This window comes from Acipenser ruthenus, chromosome 32 (genome assembly GCF_902713425.1).
Source record: "Acipenser ruthenus chromosome 32, fAciRut3.2 maternal haplotype, whole genome shotgun sequence".
In the NCBI taxonomy this organism is placed as follows: domain Eukaryota; kingdom Metazoa; phylum Chordata; class Actinopteri; order Acipenseriformes; family Acipenseridae; genus Acipenser; species Acipenser ruthenus.
The window spans coordinates 14110545-14129055 of NC_081220.1; the positions used below are offsets into that span (position 1 = coordinate 14110545).

At 48.1% G+C, this 18511-nt stretch overlaps 1 protein-coding gene across 4 annotated transcripts in view; it reads left to right on the forward strand.

Annotated features, from left to right (window-relative positions):
• The first annotated feature begins 4876 nt into the window (after positions 1–4876).
• LOC117965069 (versican core protein-like) overlaps positions 4877–18511 on the forward strand; it is an 85310-nt gene continuing 71675 nt past the window's right edge. For 3 of the 4 annotated variants that reach the window (XR_009309728.1, XM_059006196.1, XM_059006198.1), the window contains exons 1-8: positions 4877–5156; positions 10102–10178; positions 10785–11171; positions 11459–11633; positions 11801–11928; positions 13097–13390; positions 14206–16446; positions 16984–18438. Coding sequence is in view for 3 of the 4 variants with exons in the window: in XM_059006196.1 (XP_058862179.1) it covers positions 10109–10178; positions 10785–11171; positions 11459–11633; positions 11801–11928; positions 13097–13390; positions 14206–16446; positions 16984–18438 (4750 nt within the window). In the remaining variant the exon portion in view is untranslated. Of the gene's footprint in view, positions 5157–6017; positions 6474–10101; positions 10179–10784; positions 11172–11458; positions 11634–11800; positions 11929–13096; positions 13391–14205; positions 16447–16983; positions 18439–18511 lie in introns of those variants that run through there. The other variant, XM_059006197.1, reaches the window with a different exon arrangement.

Below are 18511 nucleotides of genomic sequence, written 5' to 3' on the forward strand. Positions count from 1 at the left end.
TACCCTTGAGCGAGGTACTTTACCTAGATTGCTCCAGTAAAAAAACCCAACTGTATAATTGTATGTAAAAATAATGTGATATCTTGTAACAATTGTAAGTCGCCCTGGATAAGGGCGTCTGCTAAGAAATAAATAATAATAATATACTGCAAGCAACGTCAATAATATCTGCTTTGAGAGGAAAAAATGCAGCAATGCAGAAGACAAGAGAGAGAGAAAAAAAAACTTGCTCAGTCAACTGGAAAGCGAGTTTCTATTTGCTGGACCCCCCCCCCCCCCCCACACACACACACACAGTACTTTGTTAGGGAGATGTTGGCACTCAGTCTTGCCTGGGGAGGGAGAGAGAGAGTCAGCAGAATTTCTCTGCTGTGAATTCAACACCATGACATGAATTATATATCGAGTGTGGCTCAGCCCGGCTCTGGAGAGCAGAAATAAGAATTCAACACAAATAATCACCTCGTAATATGAATCCCTTTTATTAAAGGGAGCGCTGACGGGCGGTGTTTGAAATGCGTTTGCATCTCCTCGCTGGTCCTCCTTCACGTCGGGCTGAATTCAGGTTCGTTCTTGGCGTTAATTTGCAGATGTTTTTAAAAAGTAACCGGGTTCCAAAAAAAAAATACAGCGTTACCCGCCCCCCCTCGCGTTGCTACAACTGTTTAAATAACGTACCTGTCATTTTTTCTTTTCGTTGCTAACACCCTGACAACTTTTTTACACATAACTTTTTGAAGTCTGTTTCAAAGATCATTTCCATTGCAGAGTTCCTGAGTGCAAAATTGGCTTCAGTTCTCCTGAGCTGTTCCGGGGGTTGCTGCTGTAAACGGACAGTCTAAATTGGGGAGGGAAAAAAAAAGGGGGGGGGGGGGGGGCTCACACAGCAAATTTACTGAAAAGTTATGTGTTAAAAAAAAAATCAATTACTGAGGTCTGATTATTATTATTTATTTCTTAACAGACACCCTTATCCAGGGCGACTTACAATTGTTACAAGATATCACATTATTTTTACATACAATTACATTATTTTTACATACAATTACCCATTTATACAGTTGGGTTTTTTACTGGAGCAATCTAGGTAAAGTACCTTGCTCAAGGGTACAACAGCAGTGCCCCCCCCCCCACCTGGGATTGAACCCACGACCCTCCGGTCAAGAGTCCAGAGCCCTAACCACTACTCCACACTGATTCATGATTTATTAATTTTTTTAAGGGTGAGGTTATGAGCCTTTACTGTCTCTGCTCGCTCGCTCTTGTAATATTAGAACACAGGATCTGTAGAAGATATTACGGTGCTGTGAGGTTTGGGAGACCAGAGCGGACGTGCATGGCTCCGTCGCGATGAGAGCTCTCGTTTTTAAAAACCAACCCCGTTAATTTAGGAAACACCGCAAGAGAACTCTAGTCTCAAATCTGGTAGTTGGGTTGAATACAGTTTTTTTCCTCTCATCATTTTCTCTATTAAATGACATCATTTTGGTGCATTACAAACTCCATGTGAATTGTAATGCATAACCATGTTTAATGTGGTCTTTGCAATCTCCGTGGTATTTTTCTTTGGGGAAGGGGGGCGGCATTTTTGGGGTACCACGGCTCTTGTTGGAAGGGTCACTTATTAAAACCTTATGCCTGGATTTGAATTTGGACGCTCTGTTTAGAATTGAGGGCAATGAATCACTGACCTACAACATCAACTGAAATTTCCCTATTCCCATTAATCTTGAAATATCATTAACACAGCAAGAGAAAAGGAGCACAGAGCCACACACGGTAAAACGCAGGAGACTTTTTAGAAGTGGTTTAAGAAGCCTGATTAAAGCACAGAGCGGTCTGACATTTTCACACACGAGTGTGTTTCTATGTCCCTGATTACTGAGCGGAGATTGAAATTCTCACACCCAGAGGTGTTTTCATGCAGGTAGGTATATAAAGGATATCAATGACACATCTGGTGATGTTCTGACACATTTGCACACCCCAGTGTGTGTGTGTATGTATATCTCTGTATCTAATTTTATGTCTCATCTGAAGGACGGAGCACAAGGAGGTTCAGGGTCTCACACACACACAGTGAGTCTGTGGCAGTAGATTTTATCCAGAGCTACCTTAGAGACCAGAGGGGTGAACTATAATTCATCAACAACTGCTGCTGCTGCTGCTGCTGCAGAGTCACTTCCAATAGGAGCTTGTTTGTTTTACGTCTCATCCGAAGGACGGAGCACAAGGAGGTTCAGTGACTTGCTCAGGGTCACACACACACACACACACACAGGGAGTCAGTGGCTGAGCCAGGATTTGAACCTCCTGGTATCAAGCCCCCTTTCTCTAACCGCTGGACCAGCGAGCCTCCTACAATAGGACCTCGGTCTCTCCCAGACAGCTGCTTTCGGGAAGCAAACAGAACCGCTCCAGCTGGATTATTCAGTCCGTGCCCATTCCCCATTCCTGAACCACCTGGCATCGTCTGAGCTGCTGAATCAGGGGTGGCAAGTAGGTGCCATCTTCTGCATTTAGCCCAGAGCGCCTTCAGTCGTGCCAGGCGGTTAAGTGGCATGTCAGCTGTGTCCACTAACGGCCCGGTCAGTCAACACAGCCCCAGAGGTCCCAGGCCAGGGCACCCCCACTGTCTGCCCAGACGCTCAGACAGTGGGAGCTGTGTGGCCTCTTTCCTGCTGACTTGGTTAGATAGCTATGAATTCAACACCCCAGGAGGGGAGAGGAGGGGAAGGGAGGAGGGAGGAGGAAGAGGGGAGGGGAGGGGCTTCTTGAGGACAAAGCTGCAATAAAACAGCCTTGAGGTTTTTTGTTACCTTGGAATAAAAAAAAGTCACTGTTGTGAGAAGCTTTTTTTTAACACAGTGCTGCTCTTTTTGATCAACGATAACGTGTTGGGATTGTGTGTGTGTGTGCGTGCGTGTGTGACCCTGAGCAAGTCACTTCACCTCCTTGTGCTCCGTCCTTCGGATGAGACGTAAAACAAACGAGGTCCTATTGGAAGCGATTTACAGAGACTAGGGGGGTGAAACCTGCATCATCATCAACTGCTGCTGCTGCTGCTGTAGAGTCACTTCCAATAGGAGCTTGTTTGTTTTACGTCTCATCCGAAGGAAAGGGCACAAGGAGGTTCAGTGACTTGCTCAGGGTCACACACACACACACACACACACACACACACACACACAGGGAGTCAGTGGCTGAGCCGGGATTTGAACCTCCTGCTATCAAGACCCCTTCTTCTTTAATCGCCAGACCTCCGAGCCTCCTGTTACCTGTAACGCAGCAGCTAGTCCTGTGTAAGGCTTCATCAAAGTGTTTTAAAGTGATGTAATTCGACCCTTTGTTCCTCTCTCCTCCTCTCTCAGTGCTGATGGCTGGGAGGCTGGGAGGCTGTTTGGTCGTGGTGTCTCAGTGTTAAATTCCTCCGGGGTGTGACAGCTCGCCTGCCCTGCCAGCCCGCGCCCGGCCGCACAATGCAGTATTCAAGCAGGGCCTGGAGACTGACCACCGCACCCTGACTCACTCCCTCCCTCCCTCCCTCGCTGACCACCCCACCCTAACTCACTCACTCCCTCCCTCCCTCACTGACCACCCTAACTAACTCACTCACTCCCTCCCTCCCTCGCTGACCACCCTAACTCCCTGACTCCCTCCCTCCCTCTCTGCATCCCTCCATGACTCCCTCCCTCCCTCACTGACTCACTCACTCCCTGACTCCCATCCTCACTCCCTCCCTCGCTGCTGACTCCCTTCCTGACTCCCTACCTCTCTCCCTTCCTTCCTAACTCCCTCCCTCCATCGCTGACTCCCTCACTGACTCCCTACCTCCCATCCTCACTCCCTCCCTCTCCCCCTCCCTCTCTCCATCCCTCCATGCCTCCCTACCTCTCCCTGCCTCTCTCCCATCCTCCCTCCATGACTCCCTACCTCCGATCCTCCCTTCCTCCTCCCTTATCTTACACTGGGGAGATGCACATTTTATATAATAGAAACGCATGAGGGGGAGAATTGCGCAAAAGTGTGTGCTACATATGGCAGGGGGTATTATTATTATTATTATTATTATTATTATTATTATTATTATTATTATTATTATTATTATTTGGTATAAAAATCACTATACAGTGAATGTCCAATATAGTGACTAGATATTTGCGCGGTGCTTGCAAAGACACCACGAAAAGTTCCTGTCAGGACTCTGCACTCTGATTGGCTATCATGTTATTGTTAATGAAACAATGAATAATCCTCTCTCTACACCGAAACCCTAACCCCAAGGTCACTATCCTATACTGCATCCATTACACATCTAAAGTATGTCTGGCAGTGAAGACGCGTTTTTGTTTAAAACCGGAGGGGCTGACTTCCTCAGTTGTCCCGAAAGGAACATTTCGTGGTCGCTTTGTAAGCACAGCGATACCTGCCCTGATATCGGTTATTTTCGCATTAAATGAATCGATTCTTGACTCCTGTTCTCTGTAGACGGGCTCGTTCTTCACTCGCTCGTACTGGATCAGCGTACAGTGGCTAATGTTGCTGCATCAGCTTAAATCAAACTAACCCGCACTAAAAAAAACAGCCTTCCTGTCATCATCCTCATCATCATCCTCTTCTTCATCATCCTCCTCCTCATCATCCTCATCCTCCGATTCCGTGTCACGCTCTGTATTTCTCAGGCCGTTTTGTCCTCTAAAAAAATGTCCTGGCAACCTTATTTTTTCTTCAGCCTCTCTCTCTCTCTCTCTCTCTCTCTCTCTCTTTAATAGGAGGGGGGGTGGAATAGAATTAAGCCCGTTTTGTACGGGGGGGGGGGGGGGGGGGGGGGGGGGTAATTTGTTTCTTTCTAATTTCTCTCTCCCTCTCTCTCTCTCTCTTTCCCGTCTCTTCTCTTTCTGTGTCATCTTCTCGTCCGTGGCTGCTGCGTGTGATCGTTACCCCTCGCACCGGACAGCTCTGCATAGCGGCGCCGCAGCATCCCACGTACACTGCAGCAACCGGGGTGCAAGTAACGGAAGCTACCGACCGACTCTCCCGTTCCCGAGGGAGCCGCAGCGCAGATTCGCTCACTAGTGACCACTGACCGGAGCAGCGCTGCAAAAGACACAGACTTCAAGAGACGTAACGCCGTTGCCTTTTCTGAATAGAAGCAGGTGTGCAATCGTTTTTAATATGTCGGGTTGTTTGATTTGTACAAAACTAGTGTCATAATAATAATAATAATAATAATAATAATAATAATAATAATAATAATAATAATAATAATAACGGGCTTCTATAAATGCTGGTTCATGACGATTGATTGAATGAATGAAATTGAATATATTGCTTGTTGAAAAAAGTTTATTTTTTATTTTTTTATAAATAATGGTGTGTGAATAGTTATTAAAGGGATTATTATTATTATTATTATTATTATTATTATTATTATTATTATTATTATTATTAATACCGCATATACAGCATCTGCTGGCAAACTTTGAGCTCGAGTTACAGCCTCGAGCGCCTTCGCCGCTGTCCTTGCTGCGTCATGCAGACTAGTACCCGGATGATTGAATCTGCAGATCGATTTGCTTATCATTAGTATTTAATTATTACCGAAACTGCTCGCTCTCCCTCTCTCAAGAATCGTGTCTGAAATGGCTGGTAACTAGTTTTATTCCACTATAAAACTGAATTCATTACAGCCATTGAATTTAACTCTGTTCATTGCAATATATATATATATATATATATATATATATATATATATATATATATATATATATATATATATATATATATATATGTTTTAAAAAATACATTTCAACCCATTTCACAATATTATTTCATGTTTTTTTTTTCAATATAAAATACTACAGCCACACACACACATAAGTAAATACATCTAGATATGTATTCAAGCAAACGTGTGTGGTCACGTGTGTTAACATGTTTTCAGCTCAGTTGTAGAATTCAAGGTAACCGTGACATTTTTTATAAGTAACCTGAACTCAAGATAACACAACGACGAAATGTTTTCTCGGCTTGTAAATTTAGTTTTGTGACTTCATTGAGAAATGCTCAAACAAACGCACTTTTAAACTGCACGCACAAAAAAACCGCTGACGCCGTCTTGTTTCAAAAGACTCGGTCGAACTTGATATTTTTTTTAAAGAAAGGCAATCCTTTATGTCTGCTTTGGCAGTGCATTTATATGCCACGAGTAACGACGCATTGACAAGAGACAGCCGTGCAGTGAAACCGCAGCTAAACTTAACCGCTGTGTTTTATAATGAGGAGAACTGGAAATAATTTAAGTTTTTTTTTTTTTTTTGGCGCGTTTGGGTTCAATTTTAATTTTAACGTCTCGTTTTAATGGAAAAGAATACGGAGGACGAGTCACGCATGCGCTCTCTTTACTATCAGCGCACTTCTGCATATGACCTTGAACTGGTATTAATGTCAAAACACTATCCAAATTTACCATGGTAAGCGAGTGTGTGTATATATGTATTTATTGTATATACATTCCCTGCAGTACAGCTCTGTTCACTAAGTCAGCCGCAAGTTAACCTTGACCTTTGACCTTTGACCTAATATGACTTAAGAGATGTGGGCTTCCTATTTTGGTCCACAGCTGTATTCTATGATTTTATTCGTCGAATTTGATAATGGATTTTTTTTGGGGAACGTTTTGGGGAAAATTGTCAGGACACAAGGACAGTTGATTTGGAGGGGTTGGGGGTGGGGGTGGGGGGGTCGATTCTAGCAGTGTCAAGGGAAAAATGATCATTAGCTTTAACAGTAGATTGTGTGGGTTGCTCCATTCAACTATAAATGCTCCTACTGTAAATTGTATAAATACTGTCTTGAGGCACGGAGACTGAACTGCTCCCTCCCTCCCTCCCTCACCCCCCTAAGAGAAAGGGGGCTCCCTCCAGTCCAGGGCAGGCTTGAGGCACAGAGACTGAACTGCTCCCTCCCTCCCTCACCCCTCTAAGAGAAAGGGTGCTCCCTCCAGTCCAGGGCAGGCTTGAGGCACAGAGACTGAACTGGTCCCTCCCTCCCTCACCCCTCTAAGAGAAAGGGTGCTCCCTCCAGTCCAGGGCAGGCTTGTGACACGGAGACTGAAATGTTTGCCAATCAAGGAACGCCAGGAACCTTTCACTGCTGAAGGACTGTTGTTAATAATATTGTGGGGATGACTCCAAACGATTCTGATGCATTCGTTTTTGTTGGACGAGGCTACCAGAGGTTTAGGCTCATCAGTAGCAGGGTCTCCTTTGACTCACAACTGATTTATGTTTTCCCTCAGTGTCAGCATTTCATTTTTCCATCTGTGTGTGTGGTTTTTTTTTTTTTTACAGGCAGTGTGGTCTTGTGGTTAGAGCTGAGAGACTGGGAGGGAGGGAGGGAAGCAGCATGGCACAGTGGTTAGAGCTGAGGGACTGGGAGGGAGGAAAGGAGTATGGTCTAGAGGAGGAAAATACTGATCTTTAATTCTTGCAATAATGATGCCATCGATATTTTAGAGACGTCATAATCATCACGATGGTTCAACAGCTTCTTTCATTCGAAGCCAGTTTCATTGCCTCACAAACAGCGGCTTCAGTTGAAGTGACGCTCAGCCGCTGTTGAGAGAAGCTCATTTTAACAGAACGCCGCTCCACTGCAATTTTGAACAACGATAACGTGTCGGGATCGATTAAAAGTGAACAGGAATTAAAAAACAGGAAGTGACCCTCAGCTCGGTTCAGGATTACGTCAAGTGGAGTCTTGGGCACATTATGTACAGTAACCCGGACAGACGGACAGACAGACAGTCTCATAGCAACAGCGTGTTAGCTCAAGAAAGAACGAAGGCTCTTTTCAGCTCCTACAGGAAAGCCATAGAAAAAGCTTGGCAGCTGTGCTTGGGAGTAAAACTCTCGCCTGATCAGTCAAGTCTAGCCTGTTGAAATCCCAGCTGTGCTTTAGCGGTTTCAGTCCCCTTTTCATTCATGTGTAATTCTGTTTGATTTCGTTCCTTGACACTTGTGGAATTGTGGCTGGGAATCGTGCCATCCCGGGAAAGAGAATAGGGAAAAGGGAACGTCACTCCGAGGAATTGAATCACCCCGGAGATAAATGCTGCCTTGTGATTGGCTGAGGGAGGGGGGAGGGGGGAGGGGGGAGTGCTGACCGGCCAGATTATTTTCTTTGATGGAAATAGGGGTCTTGTCAAAATGTTCAAGTTCAGTCTGGTTTTGAAGAAATTGAAGTTTTGTAGTCGTGGAAGTTTGCTTGAAGTTTTTTTGAATACAGAAGTCGTTTGAATTTCTTTTTTTTTTTTTTGTATTTCCCCGTGCCAGTTTAATGTGCCTGCGATTATTCTAAGCGGTTCTGGCTTCTGTTGCTTCAATATTAGAGGTTTTTTTTTTTTATATATAATTGGTTTCTAACCCTGCGTTTACCTGGCTTTGAGCTGCTTTGAGTTTCCCTGGAGAGTCCTGCTGGCTGCTGGGTGCTGAACAGCAAGGCCTCATTCCATGCAAATCACATGACAGTGGGATCTTTCAAATCTGTGACCTTTCAAACCATCTACACCTCTCCCCCCCCCCCCCTCTCTCTCTCTCTCTCTCTCTCTCTCTCTGTCTCTCAGGGAGTCTATGCCACGTTGCGTCGCGTCTGTGATCGGGCAATTATTATTAATATTTTTAATTAGTCATTCAGCAGATGCTTTTATCCAAAGCGACTTACGACTTACAGAGACTAGGGGGGTGAACTCTGCATCATCAACAACTGCTGCTGCTGCTGCTGCAGAGTCACTTCCAATAGGAGCTTGTTTGTTTTACGTCTCATCTGAAGGACGGAGCACAAGGAGGTGAAGTGACTTGCTCAGGGTCACACACACACACGCACGCACACACACACACACACAGTGAGTCTGCTGCTGCTGCAGAGTCACTTCCAATAGGACCTCGTTTGTTTTACGTCTCATCCGAAGGACGGAGCACAAGGAGGTTCAGTGACTTGCTCAGGGTCACACACACACACACACACACACTCACAGAGACACGCACACACACACACACACACACACACACACACACACACACACACACACACACACACACACACACAGGGAGTCAGTGGCTGAGCTGGGATTTGAACCTCCTGGGATAAAAGGCCCCTTTCTTTAATGCCAGACCACTAAGGTCCTAATAAAGTGTGCATTACAAATTGAGTGACAGATTACCAGGGACAGGAACCACAGAGAGAGAGAGAGAGAGAGAGAGAGAGAGAGAGAGAGAGATGGGGGGGGATGAGGGTGTAAATTCGCAGTGTCACAGTACTTTGTTGAGCAGTGAGAAACGGCTGCAAAGTGGGGGGTGGGGGGGTGGGGGGGGGGTTGTTAACTCGTCGGTGGGAGAAAGGGCAGGCTGGGGGTCTCCCGGGGGGGACTGAGAGAGTCTCGATCACAATTCCGTTCACGGAATGAGAGCTCGCACAGACCCCGATCCAGCTCTCTGTGTGACTCAATGCAGCTCCGCAGGGGCCTGAGCCAAACGAACGCTGCATCCACGGGGGAATCAATCACACCCCCCCCCCCCCACTCTCTCTCTGTCTCTCTCTCTTCAGGGTTTTTTTCCCTTTCTTTCTTTCTTTCTTTCTTTCTTTCTTTCTTTCTATTTTTGCCCTTTTGTTTTTTGTTCTTTTTTCCCTTTTTTCCTTCTTTTCTATTTCTCTCTCTCTCTTGCTTTCTTTCTTTTTTTGTAAATCACTCCTTTTCCTTTTCATTTCTCTATTTTTTCCTTTCTTTCCATGGAAATTCACTGACAGACGTTAATCTTCTAAACGCCCCTTCACACTTGAAAATCATCACTATAATACCTAACAAATCTTTTTTCTGGGGCAGGCTGTGCTGTGAATGGGAGCCAATGTGACGTTAATCTGTTGAGTATTGTTCCTGCAATGGGATAATGAGAGCTACACATTTGAAATGTTAACGCCCCTATATTCATATTCAGTGCCATAGACTCCACCCTGGCATTTAGAGGCTGTCAGATAGTGTTCCCATGTAAAGCAATGGGCTGTGATCCGCTTAACTCAGTTTTTCGTTTTTCTTTTTCACAGAAGAGAAATGTTCCTGCTGCTGTTAGCCCTCTGCCCCCTCGTCCTGGGATCCATCTACAACTCGGGACAAGGAGAAGGTAAACTCATCAGCCCCCCCCCAAAAATGGTATCCCACAGAGATTCAGGACTGCTGTGTCTCTCACTGCCTTTCCACTGCCTCCTCAAGACCCCCCTGTTCAGACTGTGCTTGTAGATCTCTGGATCCGCCCCTCCTGCTCTGCGCTGGACTCGCCTGACCTCAGCACCACGTTACTGGATCCTCAGCTGATGCGCTATCCTTGCACTATTGCACTGCTAACATGTCACTGTAGATATAACTTGCTGTGATCCTAACTGGCTGCATCATTTAATTTCACAAGCGCTGCTGTGGTCCAGTGGTTAAAGACAGGGGCTATCTACCAGGAGGTTCAAATCCCTGCTCAGCCACTGACTCACTGTGTGTGTGTGTGTGTGTGTGTGTGTGTATGTGTGTGACCCTGAGCAAGTCACTGAACCTCCTTGTGCTCCGTCCTTCGGATGAGACGTAAAACAAACAAGCTCCTATTGGAAGTGACTCTGCAGCAGCAGCAGCAGTTGTTGATGATGCAGAGTTCACCACCCTATTCTCTGTAAGTCGCTTTGGATAAAAGTGTCTGCTGAATGCCTATTTCATAATAATAATTCCTTATCTCTCTCTTCTACAGATGATGACCGGACACTCTGGGTCACGATGTCCGCTGACCCCCTGGCGGCGACGCCCACTCTGGGCGGCTCCCTGACCCTCCCGTGTCACTTCCTCCTCTCTGACCCCACACCGGCGTCCGGCCGTCGGGCTGTGCTGACCACCCCGCGGGTCAAGTGGACGGTCATCACAGAGGGCCGCGAGCTGGAGATACTGGTGGCCAGGGGTCAGAGGGTAAAGGTCAGCGAGGAGTACAGGGAGCGAGCCTCCTTGCCGCACTACCCCTCCTCACCCACAGACCTCACGCTGCGTCTGGACGCCTTGCGGACCAACGACTCGGGGGTGTACCGCTGCCAGGTCCAGCAGGGACTGGAGGATGCACACGACCAGGCCGAGGTGAAGGTCAAAGGTTAGTCAAGCAGACCAGCGTTGGGGCTCTAGTGCCTTCATCAGTGTACTAATCCCCTCTACTCACCTCTCCTCTCCCCTCTCCCCCTCCTCCTCTCCCCCTCTCCTGCCCTCCCCCCTCTCCCCTCCTCTCCCCTCTACCCTCCTCTCCTCCCCCCTCCCCTCCTCCCCTCCCCTCTCGCCTCTCCCCCCTCCCCTCTCCCCTCTCCCCTCCCCTCCTCCCCTCTCCCCCCCCCCCCCTCCCCCGTCCCCCCTCCCCTCTCCCCTCTCCCCTCTCCCCTCTCCCAGGCGTGGTGTTCCACTATCGTGACGCCTCCAGTCGCTATGTCTTCTCGTTCGTTGCTGCCCAGCATGCCTGTGCTGTGATCGGGGCACGCATCGCCACTCCAGAGCAGCTCCTGGCTGCCTATCACAGCGGGTTTGAGCAGTGTGACGCAGGCTGGCTGTCCGACCGGACCGTCAGGTAGGAGGGGGCGAGAGAAACGAGTCTCTAATAATAATAATAATAATAATAATAATAATAATAATAATAATAATAATAATATTAAAAATAATAATAATAATAATAACAGGTGGTGATGAAGGACAAAGGTTTATGAATAGCAGGTTCATTTTGTAATATCTTTTCAGATACCCAATCCAGATGCCGCGAAAGGGTTGCTATGGAGACATGGACGGATTTCCTGGTGTGCGAAATTATGGGCTGCAGGAACCGGAGGAACTGTTTGACGTGTATTGCTATGTAGAGAATTTAAATGGTAAATAATGTCTGTATGTACATTATATGCATCTCTGCACACCCTCAGTGCCTACCAAACACCCTACATTGCATTCTGCATGGAACATTATTGTCTAGATACAACGTGTGCCGCTGGTATTAACAGACAGAGGCGTCTGATGAGATGTCCTGAACCCCAGGAGAGACGGCCTCAGATGAGACAGCGATGGTCCAGATGATCTGGAGGTACTGGGAGCTTCTCTGTCTGTGTCGCCTCTATGCCTGCTATTTCTACTCTAGCAGCTCAGAGGCTACGCGACTACAGTTTGTTTCTGTTATCTTACTGATAGAAATGAGTTATTCAGCTGGAACTCCACTCAGGTGCAACCAACCGCTAACTACTCTTTCACAAGGTCACCGTGGTTATTCGTTTACCAGAGCTCTCCTTTCCCATGCACATGAGTTATCACTTCTGTCATTCAAGGCCTAAGGACAAGTTATTTGTTGACTTAACAACTCTACAGTTAGGGTCAAAAGTTTTGCATCACATAGAATTTTAGGATTGACACATAATTAAAAAATATATATTTATTTGAACATTATTTAGATCTTTTATCTAACATAAGAACATAAGAACATAAGAAAGTTTACAAACGAGAGGAGGCCCCATTCGGCCCATCTTGCTCGTTTGGTTGTTAGTAGCTTATTGATCCCAGAATCTCATCAAGCAGCTTCTTGAAGGATCCCAGGGTGTCAGCATCAACAACATTACTGGGGAGTTGGTTCCAGACCCTCACAATTCTCTGTGTAAAAAAGTGCCTCCTATTTTCTGTTCTGAATGCCCCTTTATCTAATCTCCATTTGTGACCCCTGGTCCTTGTTTCTTTTTTTGATCACATCATGTGATCAAAGAAACTGCAAAATGATATGGCTTTAAAAAAAAAGTCTACCAGACAGGAGCAATAATAGCAGTACAAGTAGTATTTCATGTTAAATTTTGAAATTTTTCAACTGTTGTCATTTTCCGTTAAGTCTGTGGAAAAACTACAAAGCGGCGGTGTGTAATTCAATATGCTAACGTCGCATTATGCAGGTTTTCATTCGACTTCATGAAGCGATTCATTCTATGGGGTGATGCAAAACCTTTGCCCAGAGCCGTACCTCAGCAGACTGGTTTTACACGTTAACGTTTCCCTTGCCCTTCCCAGGCGAGGTCTTCCACGCCTCCTCCCCAGAACGGCTCACCCTGGAGGAAGCAAAGGGGTACTGCGGGCAGCAGGGGGCGGAGCTGGCCAGTACCGGTCAACTGTACGCGGCCTGGAACGAGGGTCTGGATAACTGCAGCCCGGGCTGGCTGGCGGACGGCAGCGTGCGGTACCCCATCACCACGCCACGGGATCGCTGCGGGGGCAGCCAGCCCGGGGTCAAGACCGTGTACCTGTACCGCAACCAGACAGGATTCCCGGACCCCAAATCCCGCCACGACGCCTACTGCTTCAGAGGTCAGAGGACAAGGGGGTGTGGGCTGATTATACACTTTATATAGGCATGATGGTCCAGCGGTTAAAGAAAAGGGGTCTTGAAACCAGGAGGTTCAAATCCCAGCTCAGCCACCGACTCCCTGTGTGTGTGCGTGTGTGTGACCCTGAGCAAGTCACTGAACCTCCTTGTGCTCCGTCCTTCGGATGAGACGTGAAACAAGCGAGCTCCTATTGGAAGTGACTCTGCAGCAGCAGCAGCAGCAGCAGTTGTTGATGATGCATAGTTCACCCACCTAGTCTCTGTAAGTCACTTTGGAGAAAAGCGTCTGCTGAATGACTAATTAGTAATGAATAATAGTAATACCCTCCAGTGGTAGTATTGGGCAACCAGGCTGTCTCTGTTAATAGACAGGTTATTATAAGAAAGTTCAGCAGTGTGTTTCGTTGTTTGTTAATGGCTAGTTAGTGTATATTTGCATGCTTGATGGTTCTCAATACTTTGTAGTACATTTTAGAGCATGGTTTAAAAATTGGATTGGTGAGGCTTTTATTTTACTGGTCACTTTTCTAAAGGTTTATTTACTTTTTTGTTAATTGTAAGTTAATATGTTTCTTTAAAAATGCCTTATTTTCCCAGATATGATTGTCTTGGAGTTGGAATCTTGAATGTAACTCAGTTTATACAAGCTAACCATATGTTTGTTAGCTGATAATTAACGATGAATTGTGAGTAAAACAAATAAGAAAAACGACGAGTAAAATGAACTGCATTTCTGTTATTTTGGTTCCTTCCTCTTTTGAATCTCTGAATCGCTCACTCTCTGACTCGTTTGCAGGTGACGGGACGTCCCACACAGAGTCCCCCGTGGGATACCAATCCACCGAGCCTGAGGATATCAAAGCCATCACGACCCTGACGGACACCCTGCAGGAGATACAGCTGGCCAGGGAACAGGAGGAGAAAGAGAGTGAAGCTAAGGGGGCGCTGGACTCCTTCCCAATTACCGGAGACAGCATCGAGGGCCACGAGGGCCAGGGGCCACTGAGCTACTCAGACCCCTACGACCACATGGACGCCTTGCAAGGGTTCGAGGACAGCTCGGAGGAGCTCCCTTACCCAACAGCCTCGACCAATCCCGTCCCTGAAGGTTCTGTGTCCTTCCAGCCGACTCCAACGACAGACGTAGCTTCAGAAGTTCAGATTTCACAGTATGAAGTGTCAGGTGGGAACCCCAAACATTACGAGCCCATGCCTGAAACAAATGTAGCGTCTGGGGTACCAACGTCACAGTATGAAGTTTCAGGGAACATCACTTCTGGAGTTCAGATTTCACAGTATGAAGTTTCAGGTGGGAACCCCAAACATTATGAGCCCATGCCTGAAACAAATGTAGCGTCTGGGGTACCAACGTCACAGTATGAAGTTTCAGGGACCATCGCTTCAGGAGTTCCAGGAGAAGAAGAGATAGCGCTGGTGGAAAAGGAAGCTGGCGGGACCTCTGTCGAGATACCCATAGGATCTGGAGGAAACCCCAAACACTACGAACCCATGCCTGAAACAGACGTAGCTTCTGGGGTAACAACATCACAGTATGAAGTTTCAGGAGTTTCAGGAGAAGAAGAGATAGCGCTGGTGGAAAAGGAAGCTGGCGGGACCTCTGTCGAGATACCCATAGGATCTGGAGGAAACCCCAAACACTACAAACCCATGCCTGAAACAGACGTAGCTTCTGGGGTAACAACGTCACAGTATGAAGTTTCAGGGACCATCGCTTCAGGAGTTCCAGGAGAAGAAGAGATAGCGCTGGTGGAAAAGGAAGCTGGCGGGACCTCTGTCGAGATACCCATAGGATCTGGAGGAAACCCCAAACACTACGAACCCATGCCTGAAACAGACGTAGCTTCTGGGGTAACAACATCACAGTATGAAGTTTCAGGAGTTTCAGGAGAAGAAGAGATAGCGCTGGTGGAAAAGGAAGCTGGCGGGACCTCTGTTGAGATACCCATAGGATCTGGAGGAAACCCCAAACACTACGAACCCATGCCTGAAACAGACGTAGCTTCTGGGGTAACAACATCACAGTATGAAGTTTCAGGGACCATCGCTTCAGGAGTTCAAGGAGAAGAGATATCGCTGGTGGAGCAGGAAGCTGGCGGGACCTCCGTCGAGATGCCCATAGGATCTGGAGGAAACCCCAAACATTACGAGCCCATGCCTGGAACAGACGTAGCTTCTGGGGTACCAACGTCACAGTATGAAGTTTCAGGGACCATAGCTTCAGGAGTTCCGATTTCCCAGTATGAAGTTTCAGGGACCATAGCTTCAGGAGTTCCGATTTCACATTATGAAGTTTCAGGGACCATCGCTTCAGGAGTTCCGATTTCCCAGTATGAAGTTTCAGGAACCACAGCTTCAGGAGTTCCGATTTCCCAGTATGAAGTTTCAGGGACCATAGCTTCAGGAGTTCCGATTTCACAGTATGAAGTTTCAGGGACCATCGCTTCAGGAGTTCCGATTTCCCAGTATGAAGTTTCAGGAACCATCGCTTCAGAAGTCCCAGGAGAAGAAGAGATAGTGCTGGTGGAGCAGGAAGCTGGTGGGACCTCCGTCGAGATGCCCATAGGATCTGGAGGAAACCCCAAACATTACGAACCCATGCCTGAAACAGACATAGCTTCTGGGATCCCAACTCCCCAGTATGAAGAGTCTGGAAGGAGTTCCACGCTTTATGAACCAGAATCCCACCTCGCCGAAGGACCTTCTGTAACTCTTCCGCCTGAAGAATCGAGTGCAGCTCCCCAGTTCCCTCAAACTGCCACGGATTTGGACGACGGCGTCTCGTCTCAGCCACGGGAAGAATCTGGAGAATCTGGAGCCGTTCCTCAATACCCCGGGCCCACCGCGGCCCCCGAAAACTGGGACTCGACTGGAATCCAAACCCAGGAGGTTGTGGCTTCAGCTGGAGAGCCTGAATCTGGGGACCTGGGACACGTAGCCTCTGGTCAACCTGGAGAAGAACCCGTGGATGGGACTGGTTCTGTTGGACCAGTGGATCAGATTCCCAGTTCCCAGCATGGTAAGTTTATATCTATCTATCTATCTATCTATCTATCTATCTATCTATCTATCTATCTATCTATCTCTCCATCTATCTATCTATCTATATTACAGAGGCTGTCTCACTTTACATCTTCCCATTTATCTGGAAAAGCCAACTCATCTAATTTTGATAAAACCTGGTATTAACATTATTCAGTGTATGAGGTATTGGGATTATCTGTATGTCACACTTTTGCACATGGCCCTAAAACTGCTCGTTTAAATGGTGGTGAAACTTGATATTAACCGTGTTCAGCGTAAGTTACTGAGAGTGTCAGATTGCGGGTATATTTGGAGGGGGCTGCAGCTGTCCATCCGTATGTCAGGCTTGAGAACACAACAAGACATTCCACGTGCTGCAAATCACCCGTAACACTCAGTCAGAATTCTACACTATACAGAAAGCCGTGCAGACAAATGCTTGCCTTCCACATTCTTAGTCCTGGCTTCCAATGCTGTGGATCTCATGTCAACTCTCCAACTGTTCTAAGACTTGTTTTTTCCCCCCTAATAGGCGCTGGTTCCGCCCCGGATCAGTCCGGCTACGCCTGGCCAGATTTTCCGATCCCTGAAGGAAGAGACCTGGTTTCAGGAGATGAGCGGATAGCGCTGGTGGAGCAGGAAGCTGGCGGGACCTCCGTCGAGATGCCTATGGGATCCGCGGATCAGGAGGGCGGGTTAGAGTCTGTGGAACAGGGATCCGCTCCCATCGTCGGCCTGGAGCCGGCAGAGGAGACCTCGTCCGCAGTGGAGACCAGCACAGCCTGGCCCACGGAGGAGGTCTACCCAGAAGTCACTCCGTCTGGAGCCAGCGAGGGAGATCTTCTCAGCGGCTTCCCTGTCACTCTGATCACCTCGCTGGCCCCTTCCCTGGAGGTCACAGCGGCTCCAGCCTGGCCGACGGAAGCCGAAGCCAGCTCCCCTAGCGACTTGGAGACCCACATCCCGGATTTGGGACTACCATCCGGAACCCAGTTCCCATCCGGGGAATTCCCGCATCCTCAGGAACCGGAAGGATCCATTGACGAGGAGAAGGTGGAAACCTGGGATGGGAGTGCACCGGAAGCCCCCACCGTAGCCCCTCTGGAGCACAGCACCAGTCCTGCCTCTTACTACCCGGAAGGCAGCGTGGAGCTTTCTGGAACGGCAGAGGTGGAGCTAGCTACAAGTCTGATCGATCTGGAGGAGCCTTCAGGTGTCCCCTCTGGGGCGCCAACTGCAGGGCTCTCGGTTGAAGGGCATCAGGTTTCCGGCGAGGGTTCTGGGGTAACCGAAATTCCCTTCAGCCCGGAAACAAGCGGCTTTCCCCAAGAGAGAGAAGAGACCGACGTCTCAGCGAGTCTGCCCCCCGCCACCACCGCCTCTGTGTTCACAGTCGGGACCTACAGCACAGCCGTCACGGGTTTCTTTCAAAGCACCGCCTCTAGCTCGCAAGAAGCCGCTGGAGAAACGTCAGGGTTGCCTTGGCAGGAATCGGGGAGCGGCGCCCACCCAGTGGTCTCCCAGACGGAAACCCCAGGGGTCACCCTTCTCCTGGATAACACGGGAACGCCATCCACGTTCCAGCCCTCCACGTTCCAGCCCTCCACCGTAGTCCCGGAAGATTCCCGAACGACGGATTCGGAGTACAGCGGGGAGCACTCCGCCGTTCCGGTGGAGACGGACTCGTTTGCGCCGACGTCAGCCGCTCCCGTTCCCGAGACGACCACAGCTTTCGGGGGCCAGACAGCCATCACCACCCCTAGTTATCCCACCCAAGAGACCACCGATACGCCAAGCCCGACAACTTGGGAAAGCACGGAGGACCTTTACGAAAGTACCACTACCGCCCTGCCGTTGCCCACCAGCACCCTGATGCCAACCCTGGATGTATATGAGGAGGCCACTGAGGAGGCCCTTACCCTTAAACCCACCCTCGCTGCTTTGCCCACCGAAAGGGCAGTTTTGGGCCGCGTCGTGAACATTTCAGGTAACGCCTTCCTCTACGCGCCCCTAACAGTTCTAACCACCCTCCTGACCATTTTGTTTGACTTGGGAATGCA